General features: G+C 44.5%; 1 protein-coding gene across 1 annotated transcript in view; it reads right to left on the bottom strand.

The window, feature by feature from the left end:
• NXPH1 (neurexophilin 1) overlaps positions 1-20,431 on the bottom strand; it is a 136,900-nt gene extending 116,469 nt beyond the window's left edge. Inside the window, exon 1 of the mRNA XM_065629619.1 lies at positions 20,378-20,431. Within this exon, the coding sequence (XP_065485691.1) occupies positions 20,378-20,431 (54 nt within the window). The remainder of the gene's footprint in view (positions 1-20,377) is intronic.
• Positions 20,432-22,875: the final 2,444 nt, after the last annotated feature.

Genomic DNA, 22,875 nt, shown 5'->3' with positions numbered 1-22,875 from the left:
GGGAGTTGTACACAACTCAGACAGTGCTTTGTCATGTGAACTTTAGCACTGCTCAGGTGTTTAGCTTTTAATTCACAGTAGAGAAAAATGAGGTAGTATTATATCAAGAAATGTATTACATTGCAATCTTTCAGATGGAAAATTTTAATCCATTTTAATATTAATTCATTTGTAGTACAAGAATTTAGCCTTAAGTGCATTTTTACAGTACTCAGAGATGCTCCTGTAGGACATGTGCCTCAATCCAGCAGAGGATGGAAGCAAATGTTTAAACTTGTGAAGAGTCTCACTGCAACCTGCATTACATATGCAAAGTTCAGTACATGCTTTTGTGTTTTGCTTGACTGGTACTAACAGGGTTTTCATATCAGAAAAAAAAAAAGTGGCATCAAGCAATTCCTCTTCATCATAGTAGTGAACAATTTAATAATAACATTAAACCAAAGTCTGGATTTATTTGCAATGATACAATGGGCATATATGTAAAGAGCCTTTGGTTTATCTGCTGTTATCTTCAAAATAACATATAAAGCACATAAGTAATCTGTAAAGACTTGCAGAGAGCTCAGCCCAGCTATTCAAGCTAGGTCAGATACAGCAAAACCTTTTGGCATCTAAAGATTATGGCACAGCTCTGCTAATACCAAGAAGTGGGATTGTTCCTCATTTTTCTGCTAGGCCTCTGTCAATGATGATGAGCTATGAGTAGTTTTCTAAGGCACCATGAGGAGTTCAGGTTTTCTTGGTGCTTTTAAATCCTTTTCTGAGTCATACTTCTCTGCTCTGGGGCTTTTATTACAGATCAGTTAGTTGCAAAAGCCCATAATATCCCAAAACATCAATCTGACATGGTATAATGAGAGCAGGATTCATGGGGTTATTTAAAAAAAAACCAGTCAATTACTGATAAATCAATAGATTTTTCTGCTATTTCTTCCTCACTATTTTATTTTTTCATAAGGTCTGCAACTTCAGTTAAAGAGGTAATATGTTGAGCTTTCATGCAATTAATTGCTCTGAAGTGGTGAAATCTTCCTAGTTATATAAGAATGTCCTTATTTATGGCAGATAGGACAACTGCCTCACACATAGACATTGCAGCTATAGCATGATGTCCTGCATTATTGTTTGTGTTGAGTGCCATTGGTTAGAGTGTGACTTGCAAAGATCTGCTTTCCACCTCCAACTTCACCACCAGCGCCCTTATGGTGTATCAGTCAGACAAGTGATGTAGGTGTTTGGAGTTGAACAAACAAACAAACAAAAATAGAGGTGACCAAAATGGGTAGCACCTTTTACTCCCCTGCACTTCTGATTTTTTTGTTTGTTTTTTTGTGAGGTTTTTTTGGTTGGGGATGGAGAGGAGTGGGTGTTTTTACTTTTTACAAAGCTCCAAAATCTTTGGGTGGGAAACTTTGTTAAACTTGTCTGTAGGCAGTGGGCAAAATGTCCGGTTATTTCATTGATGGGCTTCACATCAGACTATGTCTAGCATACACAACTACTATACTTTTTCTACCCACATTTACTGCTTTTGATAATACGTTGAGAGTATATTCTATAACCCTTAAGGCTCTCTTCTGCTTGTACTTTTCCTCAAAGGGCTGACATAAAAAGGCAGAAGGAAAAAAAAAAAATCAAAACAAGTTTTACTTCTCCATGTAGTAATCTTTATTATAGTCAGCAAATATTCTTAGATTTCATTGAGCTTAAAAGGAGTATCCTTTTAAACACGTCCATTCTGAAAAATATTCCCTCTTGGTTAATAAACACAAGAACCATTTCCTTTAGAGTCATGTCTTGCTTTCACATATTTTCCTTCAAGCTGAGACTTACTGTGAATACTACAAATAAACATTTCCCTCATATCCTTTATTGAACCTAGAAATACCTTTGTAAGCAAAGATCTGGAAAAGTAGTTGACAAGAGGAAGGATGAGAATTTCAGGAAGATGCATCTTCTACTCCTGTGTTTCAGCTACGATATTAATCTTGTTCATTTATGCTGAGATTGAGGACAGAACTCACCAAGAATGTATCTGTGTGGTTAATTGCAGCACCTGTCTTTGCCTGTATGTGAGCAACCTCCAAGCCTTTTATAATACATTTGTGCATAGCTACACCCATACTAATAGTCCATCTAAGAGGCAGGACTTCTTAGCTCAAATACTGTTATTCCTAACTCAACTAGGTATCTTCAGGATTAGGGATGCTTCATGTCCCACTAGCTCAAAAGACAGGCTAACCAAGCACATAATTGTCCGCATTTGGCTGTTCAGTTGTGTTTTAAGCAAGAGCTACAAATATTTCTCTACAGTAACTTTTTACAGACATCTCTTCTACTTTATGAAAGATGCAGAATTCTCTACTACTAGTCACAGTGACAACTCCTTCTGTTGCTAATATAAGAAGCTGTATGAAATTGCACCACAGAAGATTTAGGAGTATTTTTGTAAAAATTTAGTCCCCAATGTCTTCGCTTAATATTACAAGTCAGATCTTGTTAGAGACCCGTGGATATCCAGAAGGAGTTTGGGAAGTTGTTTCTGACACAATTCTGTTGTCTGAATGCATTTGTAAAGTCTAATAGTCTAACAAACTTTCACCAGTTACTCTCAAACAGGTGGAGATAATCTCACGATAACATGTTCAGTTCATCCCACTTAATACAGAAATAAAGTAGTTACCAAATTAGTTCACCTAATCTAGTGTCCTGATTCTACCTATGGCCATTATCAGTTGTTTCTAGGGAAACTCTAAATAATGCAGCAGAGAAATACTTAAGAATAAGGTGTTGTTCACATTCCAGTGAAAGGAATATCTATTTATTTGTACTGAGTAAATGCAGACTTAGTTGCATGTAGGAAAGTCTCCCGCTAGAACTTCACATTTAATGGTTTGTTTCTGTCTCAAAGCATGACAGCTTAAACACTTTCAGAACAATTGGTCTGCTAGCCAAGCGAGGAAGCAACAGCAGAAGGTATGTGTAGTCACATATGGTCAGATCAAGGGAACTATCCGGACTTGATACCAGCTGAAGCTCTGGCCAACGAATGTTCCAGATATCCAGAGAGAAATCTGCAGGCACCTGGGTAGTCTGTATTGTGGCAAACACACCTCATACTTATTCCCAGGCCTTGCATTGCCAAAACTAGAAAAATCCCATTTATACCATGTCATCTAAATTCAAACTGTTTTTATCCATCCCAACCTCTAAACGGCAGGCACAGCAGCTTTTGTTTGTTTTCAATTTTAGAAGAATACGACTTATGCCAAAGCTGCCACAAAGATGATCTGCGAGATAATTGCATGAGATAAACACAGAAAAGTTAGATCAGACTCCTTGAACTCTTTTCCTAGTCATTCCTCCTATATTTTATAGTACTCAAGTCTTGCCAGTTTTGCAAGGATGACTGTAATACAAGATGTCCTGGCATTCTAAAAAACTTCTCTATTTGATACACAGTTATTCTGTAAATAAATCTGCAATGAAGTGCATAAAGGTTTATTTCTTGCTTTTTAGCAACTAGGCATAAAATATTGGGCTATAAAATGCTTACAAATTAGATTACTGGAAATGAATAGAATGCATTGTTATCTACTGAACCAATGATGGGTCAAATGGCAGTTCAGTTTGACTTCTCATGGTGAATATGACTCTGACCTTCACAGATACCATTGACAGAAAGCAATTTTATTTACATTTTTAAATCCACATAAAGGTGAAAGATGGTACTGCTACAAAATGAAACATTAATTTTTTTGTCCCAAGGCATAGCTGAGCTTTCCCAAGGTCACATGTAGCCTGCAATGAAGCAAGACTTTCTTAATCATGCTACCAGTACTCTTCACCCCAATCTGGTGGCACTGGTGATCTATTTTCATTTACCAGTTGAAAAATCCCCTTATTTTTAAGATGAAGACATAAGAAATAATAAGAGACTGTTTCTTTTGTCCCTTAGCTGTTTCTGTACAAACTGACCACTAATTATTTTTGAGCTACTATAACAAGGTATATGTTTCAGTTGTACAGATTTAAAAGATCCACCCATAAAGAGATGGCAGAGTGAAAAAGCCTCATTTGAAAATATATCACACTCTTCAGGACCAGCAAGACTAGAATGTCTATACTTCTGGAACAGCATATTTAGAAAATAATTAAAGTTATGCATAATTTGATACAATCTGCACATTTAAGTATTTAAAGGACAGCATTTTTCATTCTATGTGTACCAAATGTAGCTATCTGCCACTTTTAATTTTAAAAAAAATCTATCCATTACAACCCAGCCTTCCCTCTGCCCTTTGTAAGCATCTGATCATGAAAAAGTTATTACTAGAAGGCTTGTCTGTAACCACTACACAGTAGATAGTGTTATAAAGAAATTATAAATTATAACAATAACTGCATTCTTCTAACCATTCCATTTAACACTTCAAGCTTCTCCAAAGTACAACGATAAAAAAACCCCACAAAATGTATTTATAGGATAACAACATTTTGGATAGTACTGTCACACAGAACACCTAGGAGGGTACATGTGTCTATAAATTATAGGTGGTTCTGGTAGCAATGGCTATGATTAAGGTTGCCTGAAACTTCCCATAATAAGGCCTTTTTTCAGTTGCTTATAAGTTTGCTGAACTCTTGCCACTTGCAGTAAAATTTTCCCTGCAAGGTATCTGCCTCAATCTTTGTTTAGTCTTTGTGGAAAGTTTAACACAAAATGGTTTAGGGAAAAAGATTACGGTAAAATATACCTTACTTTGAAAAAAAAAAAAAAAAAGAAGAAAACCCACAGTTCTTCTTTGAGAAGTCTTAATGTTGCCTTTTTAGAGAAAGAAAAACCTTTGAAATGTGGTAGGGCATGGCCTTTTTCTCAAGTATATAATTTTTACAATTCCTGAAACGCCTATTCAAAGCCAGTCTAGTTTGTTGGGTGTTTTAAATCTCAATTCTTAACTACTTCTTCCCAGAAATATCTCGGCTTTCACAGCTAAAAATCACTAATGTTCTTTAACTGTTTGAACCCTCATAGCTATTCGCGTGGAATAACCTATACATGTTTCAGCTCTGCAAAACAGAGCATGCTTTCTTCAGCCCAGAGAGCTGGATGCGTCAAGCTAGAACATCCCTGCAGTCCTTGTTCCTGATGTCCTAGACCAACAACATAAGGTGTTGGAGACAAGTTATCCTGTCCTTTTGCTGACAATGCCTCTTGATGCACTGAGGATGAAGAGGTGGCTAGACATAAAGAGAGCATGCAGTAGTTTGCTGATGCATTTTTATAGGGAATGATAGATACAAATCATTAAACAAATCTAATCAAAAGCTTAAAAATAATGGACAGGGAGTGAGGGTAGTGGCCTGCAAATTGGTAACTTGTTTCAAGTTAACAATATACACCACAGCTAACCATGAGTATTGTTCAGAAAAAATAAAAGCCTTCAGAATCTTGGGCACATAAACAGATTTCTAGAAGTAATTAACTGCGCTATGACAGACTGACAAACTGGCTTTTTTTTAAACTTAAAGACAAGAGTTGGACTTGGATGTAGTTGTGAAGATAAAAGAGGTCCAGCAAGCAGACTAAAAACAGGGAAGCACAAGACTGCTTATGCTTAGTATTAGCAATTTTGGAAGATCCTCCAGGCTGGATCCAGAAGGTGCCTATAATCACTACAATGAAGTGCTCACTCTCTCTGTCCCAGGGACCTGTTAGAATTCACAATCTGAAATTAGATACTCACAGATCCCTGCTGGGAGATGTTTTCTGAAAGCGTAATTCACAGAATCTACTGAACAATCCAAACTAAGCAACCAGAGGAAGAAAATGAATTAACTTAAACACTTTCTGACATTTCCAAAGCATAAACTGCTCCTAAAATTAGGCACCTTATTTTACTGTTGCTAATATGCCCAATGGATCAAGTTGGCAAGGCAACAAAATTTCAGCTCTCTAGTTCAATAATTTATTTCACATCAGAGTAAAGCTTTTTTTCTGATATAGGGCTCTCAAAATTTGAAGTGCTTCCACTATGAACAAACTCATACATGTAGGGCCAAAGAGCAATAGAGAAAGACTTAAAACTACAAATGTCTCAGAACTTACCTATGAGGAGATCCTGTTTCCTGAGTGAAGGAGTACCCGAGTGCATTAAATCAAGCAGAATAAAACGAACAAGCAAAATCAAGAAAACTCCCCACTGGGCTGTCATTAAAGCAACTACCTCAGAATAGTGAAGTTTGGGTCCATACTTCCTGAAGCACAGGAAGTAATTTAATCTCTTAAATCCATAGCAAAGGCTTCAGACACTGGGTTGATGAGAAAAATGTGGATGGGGGACAAAGGAAATGGAGAGTGGAAAAGTCCTGTGAATTTACCATAACTTTTGTAAGTCTGGGGTGTTACAGACCCAGCTGGGACTGCTTCCCAATGGCCGTTGCTGCCCTGTTTTTTTGCTTTCATGTGCCTCTGTGAGTCAAGAGCATAATTACTAGAGAAGTTATGGTATTTTAGGCATTTAAGCTCAAAAATAACACAGAAGTCTAACTATCACAGCTGATGCTAATTCTGTTGTGATAGCTGAATGTGAGGCGCAGTCATTTATCTGGGAGCAGAGCTTAGCTGCATGTTGTTAGCTTCTTACAAGTGACTAATAGGATGCTTGAATGTGTGACTGGAGCTGACAGCTGAGCCCAGGATGATCAAAAGAAGACTGCTATGGTCTGACATGTCAGCCATGGAAAAGGTACTGCACAGTGAGGACAAGCACACTGAAAAATGTCCAAAGATGATATTCAGAGTGTCATGAACTGAAATCGCCACACAAAAGAAAGCCAGAGCTTGAGTGCATGACTGATGTGAAGTAATTATAAAATAATTGAATATGAAGTAGTTAACCAATTAAAGCTAGAAGTTGTGATAGAGGACAATAAAGACAAATAATAAAGAATATTGCACGTAAGAGAAACTTTCTGCATAGTCCCTCCATTGGATATTTGCCGTGTTTCTTTACTGTGCTTAATGGCAGTAATACTGTATGAGAAAAAAAACCCTAAGTGAATAGTTCATCCTTGAACTAAGCCTGTGACTGAAGTTGGAGTCTTAGGTTTGTGGATAACACCGACTCAGTCACTAATAACACCAGATGCTGCGCAAATGATTCTTAAGTATTCAAGAACAAAATAGAGGTCCAGGCTTAGAGGAGACAAACTCTCACAGACGCAAACATCAAAGGGGGAAAGGCTGTGAAAGCTAAGCAATTGTGACAGGGTGAGTCTTTATTCAAATTCTGTTTTCTGTGAGATTTTGTTTTGATTTCTAAGAAGGAATTTGCACTGGGATTGCCTTTTGATTACTGTACTTATTTCTGTGCAATTTCCATGCAATGTCTCATATTTTAGAACCGACAGGATTTCATTAGATGTGAACCTCCTGTTTCTTCAGGCATGAGACCTAATAATATGCATTCTCTACCATTCCCAATGAGTCCTCTAGCAAAAGCAGAGGTGACCATAGCAAACATTCCTCAGGTACTAAACAGGCCAGACCATGTAATTTTTAAAAAAGGTAGCTCCCATATCATGTTTACCTATCAGGAAAACAAACAAAAAAAAAAGAGCATAACCTCAAGGTTATTTTTGTAACCCTTAGAGGTCACTTTTATGCTGACATTTCCACTAAGAATTTTCTACCTAAGCAGTGATAGACTTAACATCCTTAAGTAATCTGAAAATTATTCCCATTGTCAAAGAGAACTATCTCAATTAAAAAAAAAAAAAAAAAAAAAAAAGGTTGAGTGCATTTTCTGTCAGGCTATCTTTATGACAGCTTTTGTTTCCTAAATGAGTACTCAGAACGCATTGGAAACTAGGGTAAATTTATCAATGCAATTTCAGTTGGGTAGATTTTCCATCCCCACTGGGCATATTTATTGGAGCCTGACTGTATCTGGTCACATTATTAATAGCAAACAATTTATTTGATTAATTTAGCCTACATTTCTGTTCATGAAATAGCCTATCCCATTTTGATTTCTGCTTTTTTTATTCATAAGTATTCAGTGAATGTTTTCAGCATATTTTAGTCTGGAGTTTGTTCTGGAGCTTCTTGCTTCATCTAATCACAATGATTATATCTTTACTGGACCTGGTGTGACTTGAAATCTTCAGTTGGTACTGTTTTTGTTCCCTAGTTGACTTTGCCATGTAAGTGCAGTATCAGGAACACTTCTGATGTGATTAATGAACATCCAGTATCGTGCTCGAATCACTGACTTGCCAAGGGATGCACAAATCCATATAGAAACAATCCTTCTCTAAATATTCATCAAACAAAACAAGTTTACAGAGGTGTATGCTGAAAAATGAACATAAGTGGATGAGAATACAGGAGAATTGAAACCTTCTGAGGAGCAAGAGCTTTTATAGGTGAATCCTCATGCTATTGTCCCAACTCATTTCAAGCCACTCCCCTGTTTTTCCATGGTATGTTTTCCCAACACAGAACATTACTCCAACCACCACATAAACACCTGCAGCTAAAACAAGGCAAAAAGGACAACATGGACCATGGCCCATAAGAGATGCAGGTAGTCTATGAAATTAGAATTACGGGATGTACAAGCAATGAGTTTGCTATTTTTATGTAAGTTAACATAAATCCACTGTAACTAGCCTTTTCTAAACATGCTGAAGAGAGAATTATCTCAAATATTTCTACAGTCTTTGAGAAAGGCAGGTCACAGAAAATTCCTAGAATTCAGGGATTAATCTTAAATCAATCATGCAAGGTGGACCATACTCACAAAGGGCTAAGTGGAATTGCTGTCTTAGACTCAGTCTAATTTCTCCATTAATATGCAGAGTTGGGGTAGAAAAAAAAGTTCCATAGCAGCCCCCTAAAACCATCACATTTCCACCAATTAACAACTTTTCCTGATGAATACGTGAGCACATATGTCTCTCATTACCTGAAGTATTTTACAAGTCAGGAGGTTAAAAACTTTCCACGAGCAATGGAAATGTAGGTGCAAATTTAGGGAATGTAAAATACGTGAGCAAAATTGAGTAAAGGACCTGCCCAGATAGCTGAAGTTTAACCTGGATCAACAGGCTTGCAAAGTCACAGCTCCACCTGTTGAGCTAAAGGAAATCATCCACCTGTAACTGCAGACAGCACAGCTTTATTTTTTTGCCAGGCATAGATCACTAATACTGTGCCACTTGGATAAAACAAAGCATAAAAGCTCAAGGACAAATCACATAGTCATTACTCGAGGTGAAGGAGCACTGTAGCCATTGAGCTGTTCTGCCAGTGGACAAAAGGACTTGGATCTAAAGGAAGGGTCTGATGGCAGACTGAAGAAAGGACAACATCCTTCTCAGTAAGTTTACTAAAGCATACCACAGTGACAGAAACAATGCCAGAAATGAAAGCACATAGAGACCACTCAGCTCTTCTTAACTTCACAGGAGACCAAGTTGCTCGGACCAAAGGCTGTGAATACCACATAGCCATACATACATATTCTTTCACATGTATTAGAAATGATTACTTCTTCCTTCCTGTACTAACTATGAATAGCCGATTCACACAAAGCAACTCATGCTAAAAGGGAATGAAATGTCATTCCCAACCACCTTATGTAAACAGAAATATTTATCAAGCTAAGGACACTATTTTATGACCAGAGAAATCAATGGCAAAGTTCTCATGAGTCTGAATGGTCTTGAATTAACATGCAAGTTTCTTGTGGAAGAACAAATAGAGGTACATTTTTTGCCTTGCGTGGTCATCATTCAAGTACATATTTCTTCTGAAAGGACAAAAAGAATCTGCAGTGATCCACAAAAAATGTACACCACTAGTAGTTAGACTTCAAATCTAGAGCACAGATATAATACTGCATGCAGGCTATACACATGGCTTTCTCAGATATGCCACCATTTGCATCTCTGTGATTCTAGAAAACAGTAAGTGGTGGTGCCTGAATACTTCAAAAATATGTTTAAAAAAAAGACAAATAAGATAAAAATATTTTGCAAACTATTTCTTCAGAAGCTGAACCAGTATTCAGAAATAAGTCACAAATCAGAATTAAGAAAAAAAACTTATCCAATAATTCATGGATAATTTTAATATCGAATTAATTATTATCTATAATAATAAATGAAATATGTTTATGAAAAGGGATGGTGGGTAGTTCAATGCTTGCTTATAAGCATAATACTGTAATAGATCCTAAGTAGCCCAGAGGTAAACTCAGCAAGTTCTTGGTAAAAATATTGCTTTGTAACATTTATAAAAATACATGTGTGTGGATGTGTGATCTTTTCTGGCATGGAAGAAGAAAATTATATATTTTAAAAACTGAAATGTAAAAACCATAGTGCATTCACTTTCTTGTGGTTCTAGTTCAGTAAAGCACTGAAGTGTATGTGAGCAAGTCTCCTGACTTCAGTTAAGCTTGTGCTTTTCTTCTAAAAAGTAGTTACAAGCCATTGGCATCTACTCTGAAGTGTTTGCTACAACCCCACAATTTCAGAATATTCTATAAATTGTGAAGAATAAAAGCAGCACTCATGCCTCCTCTAATGTACTTAGTCACACATTTCCATATTAATTTGGATTCCATTACACTGAAAGACTGAACCATATCATTACAATCTGCTAATCCACCCCATAACTTTTCCAAGGCTAGCTCTAGCTAGCAAATATTCTGTGCATTTAAGATGCAAACACAAGGTACATTCTGATATATTTAAGATTCTGGGGGATAGTAGATTGTTCCAGTGACTAGCGCTAGTAGAGCCAGCAGAGCCACAGAGCAAGGAATGCACACAGCAAGAGGTACCACTGTTGGATTTGGTAGAGAGAAGATGAAGGCACAGCAGACAACTTACAGAGAGCACTGTCTTATCAAGAGCCAGACAATGTCATTCCTTACTCCCTCCAAGTGACCAACCACAGAAATGGTTCCTCTGCAGCTAAGGATATCCTTTGTGCAAGTAACTGCTCAAAATCCCAACATCTTATAATTCAGATATTAGAAAGTACTGTTACTAAAGGGTCATACTCTTGCACCTTGGTTGACAACATTTACCACACTACCATCTACTGAAAGCAAGCCAATTAAGCAAATGGGATTGTTTATGGAAGCAGGGAGAAGAAATAAATAGGAATATGAAATTATGGGCCTTGTTAAGGAAATATCCATTACAGATGAAGGTAGCAGAACGGAGCCCAACTTTTTTAATGGTGAAGGTTTTGACGTACTATTTATTATGCACACCTTTTATGTCACATCTCTGTATTTGTACTCCTTATGTCCCTGCTCTTTAAAGATCTGTTCACTCAGCAATTGTCCTCTATAAAGCTACAATATTATTGCTGGTTTACCTTGCAATATTGCTTACAAAATCTTCTCAAGGTGCAAAGCATTCCCCATGTCAATATAACCAAAAAAACTCTGTATGCAATACAAAATAGCTGAAGAAAGTGACAACATAAATTACTTTAAATTAGAGTCAAATTACAGACTAACATTCTGATTTTAAACAGATAAATATTTTACAATATTTCTAGTGACTGTGAAACAACCATGAAGACACAGCTTTAATATTATTCCTATTTTAAGTCCATACCTTCTTTTGCACAACCTCAAATGCTAGTCATTAATGATCTGTAATGTTACTTATGTTATTTCTGACATAAGTATGCAGTATCAGGCAGAATCACTATATTCATAGGGCCAGATCCAAAACTACGGGAATTGTCAGAAATCACCACTAAGTACAGGGATTTCTGAACCAAAGCATCAGATGTTCTAAGTAGGAAGGTAAGTATTATAGCATCTTCTGTTTTTCAACCAAGGATGCTGTACTGCTTAGATGAATTTAATATATCTAATTTATATATATATAAAATATGTATAAAAATATATATGTGTGTCATATTTTAATTACAGGCCGTTCCAAGAACTGAGGCTACAAGCTCACTTTTTTCTTAGTATTATTTTGGCTGCCAGCTCTGCTGCCAAAAGGAGTCTGCTGAGCCCAGGGATCCTGTCCAGCTGTCACCAAAGTTTAAGGAAATATACAAAGATATAACATATGTGTATTTTACTTCTAAGTTTTTCAAAAGTCCAGGGGGAAAAAAAAAAACACAGCACAAAATAATAACAAGCACACACAATAGGAAACAACCAGGCTACACACACAAAGAAACAACCAAGCTCTTTGTTCTTTAGTTTTTGCATCAAGTCTGGATTGGAAAATGAAATCTGAGGAAAACAGGGCACTAGTATCACTAGTATCATTATCCTTTGGTAGGCTCCCAGAAAGCAAAAAACTCTAATTTCTGCCCCTTCGACAATCTGCAGATGTGGAAAGAGCAGATTACCTCTCCATGCACTGGTCAACCTGTCATTGAAGTGATGAAACAGATTAACAGGAGAGGTGATACCCCAGAGGGCACTGAGAAAAATGACATGTAAATAGACAGGACAGAGACCAACTAGTGGAGAAATCATTTCAGAGCAGACAGAGGGGGAAAGGAAGAAAAAATTACAAAACCACTCCTTGGAGAGGAAAAGATGAGGCAACTGGAGAGATGGATGCAGAGTGTAAGGCAGATGGACACCCCTGAGACATTTGTCACTAGTTGGACTGCGAGACACTGACATTAATGAGAGTGGCATTTGGAAGATAAAAGCAAAATCTCTGAAGCAGACAATACAGTTTCCAGGCATCACGTATGGGGATATGGTGTAATCAAACAGGACTGGAAAATGTTCACATCTAGCAAAAGCATCACAACTGCTACTGATATTCATGGGAGAGTATGGATCAGGAGTAAACAGCTTATGGTTTTGTCTGAAGGGCTGGTGGAGATTGTGGGTTGTTTTTCCTCTCAGCTCAGTCAATTCCCATCACATTCCTTTATTGAAGGACTCTACATCAGTCATCCACTTACACCTGCCTTGTCAAAAGTCAGTGTTTCATTGACAAGTGCTTTTCAGGCAGCAGACCTCTAGAGGACAGCTCTGTCGATTAGTGAGTGGGGATTTACAGGGGTGGAGGCACTTCCCTGCAATTATCTCTTCTTGAAAGCAAGGAGGGAGCTGGGAGATACTTCAAACACTGGCCGTCGGGACACAAGCAAGCGGAGGGAGCAAGATCTGGCTATATGTCACAGGTGCCACACCAAAAATGACATAAAATGACCCAGGGGATAGGAAGTGTCATTATTAACTAACCACTCCCTGCCCTCACACCTCAGTGTCAGCCCATTTTGACTCTGATGCTCTCACATGTCTCTGGTCTCTCTCCAAAAGGAAAGGATGCTGTCATCCTGGCATGGAATGGGACAGACCTGAATATCCCAGAACAGCTTTCCGATCCCCAGACTCATTCTGCTGGAGATCTTAGATGACAAATCCCAAGATCCCCTTCAACACTCACATCTTGCCCCTCTGGTCAGTTTTTCCCCAAAAAGCAAAGCAGCTGCTTCGCCACTAAAAGCCAGCTAGCAGCAACAGTAAATACATCGACCTGCTTGTCTGCCCCTGTATTTCGCGGAGAGGGCGCCTACGACAGAGAAATTCCGCGGGGCCCGCGTGGTCCCCAGCACCCACTGCACAGGGAACGGCGCCCACGCCGGGACGCGGAGCGGAGAGGGGCCGGGCGCTGTCCGCGGTGCTGCCGCCGCCGCCGCCGCGCCCGCCCCGTCCCGGGAGCTCTCCGAGGTGCTGCACAGGGGCGGCCGAAGAGGGAGCAGCAGTGCCGGGCCGGCGCGGCTGGGCGCGGGGCGGCAGCGCAGAGTGGGGCGACTCTAAGTCAGCCTTGTCCCAGGCTGCCTGCGAGTCCTTGTCCGCTATACCCGCAGTGCTTGCACTAGTCTTCCACAGCAATCCGTTCAGCATCTCCGACAGAGGGGGAAAACATCCACTTCAAAAAAAAAACCAAATCATGTGGACTAATTGTGCATTGAATAAACTTTTAGACACGGATTCAGTAACGAACAGGAAAATGATAACCCAAACTAACTTGTGATAAGGACAAGCTCTCTCTGCTTCCTCTTTAATGCTGCATGCATGGAGCGCAGCTCAACGTGTGAAGATGCCTGTGTCCCCGTCCTGCTGCAGAGTAGCAAGCATCTCCCGGTTGTCCTTCAGTACCATCTCTTCCTCTCTCCTCTTCGATTTAAAAGTTGAAAGAGAAGGGAGAAGTGGCAGAAGAAAGCTGACTGAATCCCTCCTTAAATCACGAACAAGCCCAGCAAGACGGATTCTAGTAAAAGAAGCTGTATTCCTAAGAAGCGACCGGTGTCATAGTAGTTAAAATAGAACAGAAAAGCCTCTCACAAAGTCAATTCTTATGCAGATGAGGCGACATAAGAGCTTTTGCCTCTCTTCGAGGGCTTAGTGAATTTCTAATTTGCCCAAAGAAGCCCTAGAGGAATGAGGAAGAAAGGGCGGGAATATTGGGATTGCTAGTCGTGACAAGTATTATGGTGCCTGGATTGTCGCCCAGAAATACACTGAAAATTAGGGGATCCAAAGCCATTGTCTCATCCGAGTCATTTCTCTTGACCTTCGGCTTTGTCCACTCTGTCTGAAAAAACGTCCTGCAATGAGCATCACCCTTACTCTCTGCTAGACACACAACTTCGGTGTCTCTAGTTCACAGAAAGGGAAAGAGGATGAGAGGCGGTTTCCCGTCCAAAAGAAGGGCACTCACAGAAGTTTAAACGACAGTCAGAAAAACGTAGGGTTAAGCAATAAACTGGGAAATGTGCTGTCCTATTGAACAGAGAGCAGTTTCCACAGCATCGAGGACCCGCCAATATATATCATATCAATAAAAAGGAGCTCTTCGAAAGCTTGCATAGTAATTGAGATTGGAGATCTTTTTTGATATGGGTTGGCATTTCCTCATATCAATCTGACAGAGCCAACTCAGGAAATTGCTGGTAATATTCATCTGGGGAGCACTTTCATTAAACGTAATTCATTCGACTTTCACAATAAATTGAGTGACATCCTTACAGCAGAACCTTTTTATCCTTGATGAAGTACTTGCCAGCCTTTGGTTTTCCACTTTATTGTCACATTCCTTACAGCAGAATCGTCAACATGTCAATCTACTGCATGAAAAAAATGCTAAAGCTGTATTTACAAAGCACCCAGGAGGTGGCTTAATGCTGACTTACAAGACAAGCGAGTTGGGAGCTAAACTATCTGATAAATCACAGCATAACTTCACCCAAACACAGTCGCGAGAACAGAAGCCAATCCCAGAGAGAAAAGGATGGCTCACACATTCATTTTGTCCAAGTGCTGGCTATTCCGAGCAATTGGTTTCTTAACCTGCTTCTCCACACTTTCCAAGACGACTGGGAAATTGGCTTTTTGTTAATTAAAATGGCGGGTTAGAGATGCAGGGAAAAATTAAAGGGCTTAAAATGGATACCTCTAGGTACAGACTTGGAAGATATGGCTGGTCAAAGAGAGGCAGGATATTGGATTATATTCAGGTGCCTCCCTAACAGGTGAAATCTGTTCCAGACTGCTTTCTCCAGCGATTTGAGAAGGGAAAATAGTGTGTACTAAGCACGAGGAAAAAAGAAATTTCAGTGCAGGGAAACCCTTTCTTAAACTGCTAGCACAGGTCCCTGGTGGTTAGGAAAGAAGGAATCCAAGAAAAGAAAGAATGCACCGTCCATCACTTCACATTAAAAATATGTGTATGTATATATATATATATAAATTTAAAAAAAAAGACGCAGATAAGTTTGTTTCCGCCTACACGAAATCCGAGTCCGATTGCTATTCACCGTGCCTTTCCTTCCGAAAGGGTAATTATTGCCCCTACACCACCGCGAAAGAGTCTCAAACTCCTTTAGAAAGAGGGAGGGGGATCGTCTTAAGGCTACGTAAACTGTCTCGCACAAAAAGCCACTTCTTTCTCTCCGCGCCAAGAGCTTCCCCCCTCTTCTTACCTCTGTCCGCCCCCGACTCCCCCTTCGACGTCATATTGAAAATTGCAAGAAATCGCTTGTTTGGGGGAAAAAAAGCAAAACTCGAATGCTTTCAGCACCAAATGCCTCTGACAAAATACTGTGGGTGGTGATTATGATCGGACAATGCCTTGTCTCTCTTTTGGGGTTTGTTTTGTTTTCTTTTATCTTCGCTGCCTATAGAGATTTTTTTCCTCCCACGACAAAGTAGGACACAATCAGCAACTATCTTTTAAAAGAAAGAAGGAAAAAAAATCAGCTTATCTTCGCCGGCACGTGATATCTCTTCACGTTCTCCATAGCTTTCATTAACCGGGGTGAAATGACCGCAAACAGTGCGACACAGAGCGAAATTAAATGTACACAAACTCTGGAGCCACTAACCTCTTTTTTACCCCCTCAGCAAATACCGTACCAAGCGTGCCACCGCTGAGGACAATTTTAAACCTCTATTATTCACGATGTTTTTGCAGGAAAGCTCCGCTCGGCTGTCAGAAGGCCTCCAAACTACAGTGACGGTGTGGAACAGACCTTAAAATCCCAGCCCGGCATGGGAGGAGGTCAGCAGGCTGTTTCCAAGCCCCTCTGTCAGTGCCATCGCCCTGTAAAACAGGGTGCCCCGGGATCCCCGCGGTTGTGCTGCGCTGACAAAGCGCCGCGCAGAGAAACTCCCCCCACCCCCCCCTCCCGCGAAACAACCTGTTCACTCGTAGCCCTCGTCAGGGGGTGAGAAATCACCCCCCACCACCACCACCCCCCCATTTGCTCTTGCGCTGTTTAAATTCTGCACGGAGTTAAAACGCTCTGCCACTCAGCTCTGCTGTATATCCTCATTTACACACACATGGGTGAAAGAAACGCCTTGCTGGGAAAAGACGACAAGCCGAGGGGCTGAGGGGGGAGGGATCCTTACCCTAGCAGCATGCAACGCAAAACTCCCACTGGTTTTGGTTCCGTACTCGCTACTCCGGGTAAAGAGTACCTAAGTAGTGATCTTCTCCAACCCGGGGTGATCCCAGCAAAGCAGGCGCGTGTTATCATTCTTTGCTCGTACTGCGCGGGCAGTTCTCCCTAGAGCATGCAAAAGCAGAGCCTGTGATCATGTTGGGGCGGGGGGGAGGTAAAAATCCCGCAATTTGCAAGGCATTTTTGCGCCTGGCGCCCTGGGTTTGCCGGAGAGGAGCGCAGGATCCGGCGGGGAGCGGTAGGACGGGGCGAGCGTCCGGCAGCGCCGGGAGACGCCGGCCCGCCGGTCCCCGCCCGACCCACGGGTCTCCTGAACCGGTACGGACACGATCTGTCTCCTCTTCTGGCTTGACCTGTCCCAGTAGGAAATAACTAGTTAGGAGCCTTGCCGTCTTTGCCAGCAGCCTGCTTGTTTTGTAGTCGCTTCTACAGCGTGTTGCTTCCACACAGGAAAAAAAAGAAAGAAATTAAGGAAAAAAAAATAGCCTGGTGTTTTATTGTCCTGTGGTGTGGGACTGGAAATTCACCGGCAACTGGGCAGGAACTAAACAAGAAGGTTTCCTTAAAGGGAATGATGTAAACCCCAGGTGTTCTTATATACAAATAGAGCTCAAACCTAGAAGAGTGTACGATCTCCGGGTGTTTTTTTCTTTCTTAATATTTACGTGCTTGCTTAATGACGATTTTGAGTTCGGCACAGCACTGTTAGTTAAGAAAACATTATCCACTAGAATAAGACTAAGATGTTTCCGAAAGAACAGCGGTGGAATCTCGTGGTAAATAATACCGAGTGTAGCTGTTTGAACACTTTCTGCAGGTCTCTAAATGTAAAGATAGAAAATAACTTCAAGCCTTTAAAGATTAACTCCTAATTCTACTAAATAAGTACTATATTATCCGTTTAGGCCAAAGGAAACGCACTTCCACTGCAAATCAAATATAACATTTTCAATACACCACACAGCACGAAATAAGGAGAAAATGCCTGTCTCGCAGAGGCTAACTACTGTTCTTATCAACAAACATAATACGGCGAACCTTCTCTACCCCAGCAAAATTCCTCCTCTTTCTGGTCGGCCATAACCCCTATAAATTTCAGGCAATAAGGCTGGATGGCACATGGCTCTATTAAAAAGGAGGAGAAAAGCAGAAGCACTTTTCTTCTAAGATTGAGAAGAGGTTTAACGGTGAGGGGCGGAGGTGGAAGAGCAGTGGTTTGCTGGGTGAAGAAAAATTACAAACTAGTGAGTGGCTGTAAATGAGCAACTTCGAGGCAGCCCAACCTCGCTGCGCTTGTTCACTATCACTGAACAACGGCTGGTTTAGGCGGAGAGGAAACATGCTATTTTCCCTCTCCTCTATATTATTAGCCCCTCTCAAAAAGGATTTTTTAACAAACCCGGTAGGAAGCGGGTTGTGCTGCCATTTCATTTACCCTTTCTAATAGGTTGGGTACTTAAAATTTAATTCTGAATTGACACTGCTCTCGTCCACACAGAGTGACGCGCACACATGGATAGGCACAACAAAGTGCTGCACTTTGCTGGTTTGTGGCACCGCATTGAAGCTTTAATCAAAACTTCATGCTTCGATGCTAATAAACAGTTTATTTCCACGTGATGGCCTAATGCAAACTTTCGAAGTCATTCCCTAAATACAGAGAATAGGGAGAGATTGGCATAAAGGTGGAAGAATCGACTCAGAAAGACGAATCGAGTTAGACAGGGAAATCCTTTGGATCGCCCCCGAGTGTTTTGGCAGAACACGCAGCCCAGCCGAAGGGCGCATCCCCTCTCCCTAGCTTGTCTTTTATTCCCTTTTTTTTTTTTTTTCAACGCATTTTGCATTGTTTCGAGGGAAAATGGAAAATCGTCTCTTTTACTCTGCAATGCCAAGCCGTCGGAAAAAAAAAACATTCAGGTAATGAAGTCTGTAACTAAACGGTAATTGAATCAGCATAATTTGCACACTGAATGGTTTTCAAATGCTCCCAGTTTACAATTAAAGGAGAATTAATGCGCTTGTTGTTCAGACTGCAGCGCATTAGAATAAATCCAGCACTGTTGTTGTAATGAGTCGAGAGCAGTTTAACTGCCAGCAAACACATTTAAAATTTAACACGACGTATCGATCTCTCTCCGGCTTTTCTGATAGATTATTTGCCACGCGCTTTTCTCCCCGCTTCCCCCTCCACCCCCGCCCCACCCCCGGGTATAAAACTCGCGGGGAGGAGAGGCGCACGCGGCAGACGTGGCACTGCCCGACGAGGACAGGGGCTCCCAGGCGGGACCCACGTCGGGCGGGAGCGGGCCGGGACGGGCCGGACCAGGACGGGCAGGGACGGGCAGGGACGGGCGCGACCCCCGGCGCTGCGCGGGCGCGCTGGGCGCCCGCGCAGCGCCGGGGGTCGCGCCCGTCCCGGCTGCCCCTCACCCTCGTCACCCCCCCGCGGCCCGGGCCCTCTCGGGATTGGCTGCCCCTCGCTTGGCCGCGCTCCGCCGCGCCGCGCTGCGCCGCAGCGCACCCAGGCGGCAAGTCCGCGCCAGCGCAGGGAGCGGCGGTGCAGGCAGCGCCCGGCGGCCGCGGAGCCGGAGTCGGAGCCGGGCCGTCGCCGTCTCCGTCTCCCCCCGGCACGGGCACCGGGGTGCATCCCCCGGCAGCGCTACTGTAAAAAGGGTTTTTCCCTTCCCCCGCTGCCACGGGGACAAGCTCCCGCCAAGCGTTTGCTTGCCTAACGCATGGCAGGCGAGCGAGGGTACGGGCTGCAAAGGAGCAGCCTGCCTTGTTTTTGTTCCTTGCGACCGTAGAGGGAATAAAGTGTGTGTTAAAGGAGATAACGCCGCTGTTTACTCGTGTTCCCCCGGTAATCTTAAAGGGGATTTGCTACGAAAGTCAATGACACTTCACGCGGAAAATACTAGCTGTGCTCGCCACCGAGTACCTGCACGCCTGTACCGTGCCGCCCGTAGTGGCATACGGGGGGGGTTCCCTTCCCGAGGGGCTCCCACTCTCAGGAGGGAGCAGAGGGCAAAAAGTTGCCTCCAGCCCACAGCCTGGGCGGGCGCCCCCGCGGCGGCGCTCCGGTTCTCCCCGCAAGCACCGGGGGACCCGGCCCGGGAGTCCCCCGCCCTGCTCTCGCCCGGCGGCGCGCACCTTCCCCGCGGAGGTGAAGTTACGGATCTGCCCCCGCCTCGACCTACCGAGAGCTCCCGGCTGAGCCCCGCGCCTCCTCTCCCCAGCCCCAGCCCCAGCCCGGGAGGACGGGGCAGGGCTGGCTGTCGGACGCCGGTAGTTGCCGTGAGTTTGTTCGTTCTCCACCAGGCTAGTGCCCGACCCCACGCCGAGCTCCCCCCTCCCCGGTCCGTGTGAGGGGCCGGGGACACTCACCAGGTAGAGGGTGGGCTGCAGCAGAAGGACCGCGTACCAGTACACAGCCTGCATCCTCGCCGCTCAAACTTCCCCGGCGCTGCCTTCGCTGCCTCTTTGTTCCTTCCAGAACATAGATCCACCTGACATCCACTTTACAGAACAAGCAGAGCTCTCACCAGCCTAGACAAAAATGAAATTATAGACCCCATGACCACAAGACAAGGTTAGGCTTGAGACGCGGGGGGAAGAGAGGTGTGTAGCGAAGGGGGGGCGGGAGAGAAGGAGGAGATGGGGTGTGTGGATGGGGGTAGGGGAAACAAAAAACGATTAAAATCGAGTTAATCCAGCGTCTAGAGCAAAGTGATCGCACGGTCCGGGCTGGCTGCAGAGCGCCTGTAGGCAACACTCGCCGGCGCTCAGTCCTTTTACTGGTTGGGAGAGCCCCGTGGTGTGGGCTGGGGCTGCCCGGGGGTGCCACCGCCAGCCCTGCCCTGCCTTGGCTGCCTGTGCGCCCTCGGCGGGGCCCGGGAGGCAACAGCCCGGCAATTGGCCACAGAGCCCCGGCAGCGCGCTGGAGAGCGTAGCGGCGCCGGAATGGGGAGAAGGGACAGGAGGCGATGGGATCGGGGCTCCGGATGCTCTTTGGCGCCTAAAGCCGAGGCGAACAGCTTCGCCTCTGGGACGCCCGAGCAGGCTCTGCGTACCACCCACAAGAGCCCACCTCCCTCCACCTGTCCTAAGGCGCGCCGTGTCTTGTCCCGGGCCGGGGCCGCGCCCCGGGGCGCCCCGACGGGAGCGGACCCCATCCCCGGCCCCAGCCCTCCTCCGTCCCAGCGCCCTGGGGACAGCCCCGCCACCGCGGGGGGGGGCGCGCCGGGGATACGTACGGCGTGGGGGGTCCGACGGCGGCCGGGGCTCCGCGGGGCGCTCCATGGGCGAGCCTAGAGGGGCTGAGCGCCGCGGCGCAGCCCGCTGCCCCTGCGCATCTCCTCGCCGCGCTCCGCACCGAGGTTTCCCGCGGCCGCTCTGCATCCGGCGCAGGCACTGTCAGGGCGGCTGGGCGGCTGGCAGGCTCTCCCCCCCTCGCCTCCCCTTCTCCACACACGGCCGCGCTCCGGCTCCGCCGAGCAGGACACTTACAGGAGGAGGGAGCTGCCCAGGCTGCCCGCTCGCTTTCGGCGGGGGGCGCGGGCAGGAGCGGCGGCACCGGCGCTCTGGGGCGTCCAGGGCGATTTGTCTCTATTGAAAATGACTTATTGGCCAGGGAGCGGCAAGCGCCTGCTATTTAACTTCAGATAAAATCTATCTGCAAAGACCTTGGCCGATCATCTTAAAATAAAGCTCTGGAGCCGAGCACTGTCCGAGCCTCACTGCTTGGGGAGAGAGAAAGAGCAGTGGAGGGGGGAGGAAGGGGGGGGGCTTGCTCGGAGAGGGGGGAAGGGAGGAGGGAGAAAGGGGAGTCTAGCGGCGTCCCATCCTCTCCTCTGAACGGGATGATGAATCAGAGCCCTCCCCGGGCGGCGCGAGCCGCCCTGCGCTGCCCGCTCTGCTTGTCCTGCCCGCCCTGCCTGCCCTGCCCGCGCTGCCTGCCTGGTTGCCTGCCCTGTCTGTGCTGCCTCCCCTGCCCGGGCTGCCTGCGCTGCCCGCGCTGCCTGCCCTGCCCGGGCTGCTTGGCTGCCTGCCTCCGCCGGGCTGCCGGCGCTGCCCGCGCTGCCGCCTGGGGCGCAGCCCCTCTCCCTGTCCGCCAGCCCGCGAGAGCCGGCTGCCTGCCCAGCGCGTGGAAGGAGCCTGGGAGAACATCTCCTTCCTCTTTCTTTCCTTTCATTTTAGTTTTTCCACCTTCCCCAGGGGTGTCCCGTGCCACGACAGTGCTGCTTAGCCTGTGAAGGCAGCGGGCGCCCTCAAAGCGGGCACGGAGGTGACGGGATCTTGGAAAAGAGGTGGGTGACGGCTGCGGGAGCCAAGCTCTGGGATTAAAGCGTTGCTTTTCCCCTCAAGAAGGAACCTGTAGCTGGACAGCCCCTCGGAGTGAAGCTAGAAAACTCATCCCTGCCCGGTATTGTGGCTAATCCTGCCAGCTGTCATGCAAAGGGAAAGGTCTCATGGACCTTGTTTTCCTTCTTCTTTACCAGGAGTCCTATGGGGCTTTTCCCTGCCCTTTCCATCCCCCAAACTGTATCATTACCACTGTGACACTGGGACAGGGTGCAAGGGAGGATACCAACAGCACAGGGTAACCTTACCAGATGCTTAGCCTTGATAGCAAAACTCAGATTTATCACTTCCCAAAGGGGAACCAAGAAGCAAGACAGCATGCTGTACAGAGCGGGAAACGAGAGAGAAAAAGAGGACTTCAGTTGTCCTGCCAAATTCTTGCTTCCCTCAGAGCATGTCCTGGTAATTAATATCTGCAATCTGAGGCTTCAGCACCAAGCTGTAAAATACTGCTTTAATTTGGGGGTCTGAGTTTGGAACCGGGGGACCGGGGAAAGGAGAGTCAAAGTAATGAGTACTCT

Source organism: Caloenas nicobarica, chromosome 2, assembly GCF_036013445.1.
Source record: "Caloenas nicobarica isolate bCalNic1 chromosome 2, bCalNic1.hap1, whole genome shotgun sequence".
Taxonomy (NCBI): domain Eukaryota; kingdom Metazoa; phylum Chordata; class Aves; order Columbiformes; family Columbidae; genus Caloenas; species Caloenas nicobarica.
This window is presented reverse-complemented; position numbering and strand designations above follow the sequence as displayed.